Source organism: Austrofundulus limnaeus, unplaced genomic scaffold (assembly GCF_001266775.1).
Source record: "Austrofundulus limnaeus strain Quisiro unplaced genomic scaffold, Austrofundulus_limnaeus-1.0 Scaffold68, whole genome shotgun sequence".
NCBI lineage: Eukaryota > Metazoa > Chordata > Actinopteri > Cyprinodontiformes > Rivulidae > Austrofundulus > Austrofundulus limnaeus.
The window spans coordinates 1,410,252-1,411,764 of record NW_013952470.1 but is presented as its reverse complement, the minus strand read 5'-3'; the positions used below and the strand labels follow the sequence as shown (position 1 = coordinate 1,411,764).

Genomic DNA, 1,513 nt, shown 5'->3' with positions numbered 1-1,513 from the left:
GAATTTTGGTTTTTCTTTTTTTTTCCCCAATAAGAGGTTTATATTTAACAGAGTTTTTTGGACCAAAAAATCACAATATATCGCCTTGCTTACAGTATCGCAATATATCGGGATATATCGTATCGTGACCCCTTTGTCATGATATGTATCGTATCACCAAATTCTTGCCAATACACAGCCCTATTATTTAGTTTTTTATACTTGTTGCAACATGTAAAGGCTTGTTTCAGGAAAATGCAGTGGTGGGCAGCACTAAAGATTAGTTCTACTAGCCCTAAAACACTAACTCAAATATTTAGGTCCACTATTTCTAAATGCACTGAAAGTTTTAGCAAAAGCTAATTCTAAAGCACTAAAATAACCCAGTCAACCCATGAAACATTCTTCAACATGAGTCACATATTGCCATTTTGCTCTCTTCAGACTTATCATTGATATTCCTCAGCTGTATTTGGGTTCATATATGGTCACAAAGTGGATAATTGACACATATATGAACAAAATGTGTGACAGCTTTCACTTTTAGTTGTTAACATTAACATTGATCAATAACATTTATAGACCTCAGTTAGTGCTTCTAAATTTAGCAAGTGCTAATCCACTTTTTAAAATTTAATTAATCCATTTTTTTAAATTAGCAAAAGCCCTGAATCACTAATCAGGAAATTAGCCCCCCTATTAGTGCTTTAGGGGAACTGCACCCACCACTGGGAAAATGTAACCATTACAAACCATATTTTATTGTAAACACTTCATGTTTGATAACTACAAAATCTTTTTTTATTATTATTTAGTTTTTCTATGATTTGAAGGAGCTTAAGTTTAATATAATATTAACACTGTTCCTTAGCATGAATGTTTAAACGCTCCACTTTGACTTCCTCATAATTTCAACACTCGTGAGTTGAGAAATCTCTGCTCGAAGCTGTGGTTTAAACTCATTTACTGTGTCTGTCCTGCCTCTGAACTGATTGATTGAACTTGTGAGTGATTTTATTTAATCTTTTCCAGCAAACGGAGCGTGGAGTGACTAAAAAACACTCCGTTTGTGTTTAAACCGTATTTAAACGCGAACATTACACTGGAGTGTTCATAGTGCGCGCTTCATTCACCTGCTGTGTTTTTGTAATGGGTGTGACTGGTTATAGCGAGATTTCAAGCAGAACATCCAACTGAGTTTCTGACTGCATTTCTACTCACGACCCCGATGTCATGACGGAACTGATGCTGACCTTCGCTCGTCCATTTCCACTGCGGACAAGACCGGGACCCGAACCTGGAGCTTACATTCCTGCGAGCTCTGTGCCGCGTCCACCGCCTTCGAACCCACAGGACTTCAGTTTCATTTAACAACAACTACATCCACAGACAGGAAAAACATTCTTCTTTACTGTTTTAATGTGTGGCTCTTCCTCAACTGGGATGTTGCGCTGCTGCCCCCTAAAGGACACCTGAGGGATTGCACACACTATATGTACATACAGTATACTGTTTATACATATGTATGTATGTA

The 1,513-nt window shown here is 37.4% G+C and overlaps 1 protein-coding gene across 1 annotated transcript in view; it reads right to left on the bottom strand.

Annotated features, from left to right (window-relative positions):
• Window positions 1–1,331, bottom strand: part of LOC106518945 (uncharacterized) — a gene marked incomplete at its 5' end in the record, with an annotated part of 16,100 nt that extends 14,769 nt beyond the window's left edge. The window contains 1 exon segment of the mRNA XM_014010395.1: window positions 1,233–1,331. Coding sequence (XP_013865849.1) covers window positions 1,233–1,246 — 14 coding nt within the window.
• Window positions 1,332–1,513: the final 182 nt, after the last annotated feature.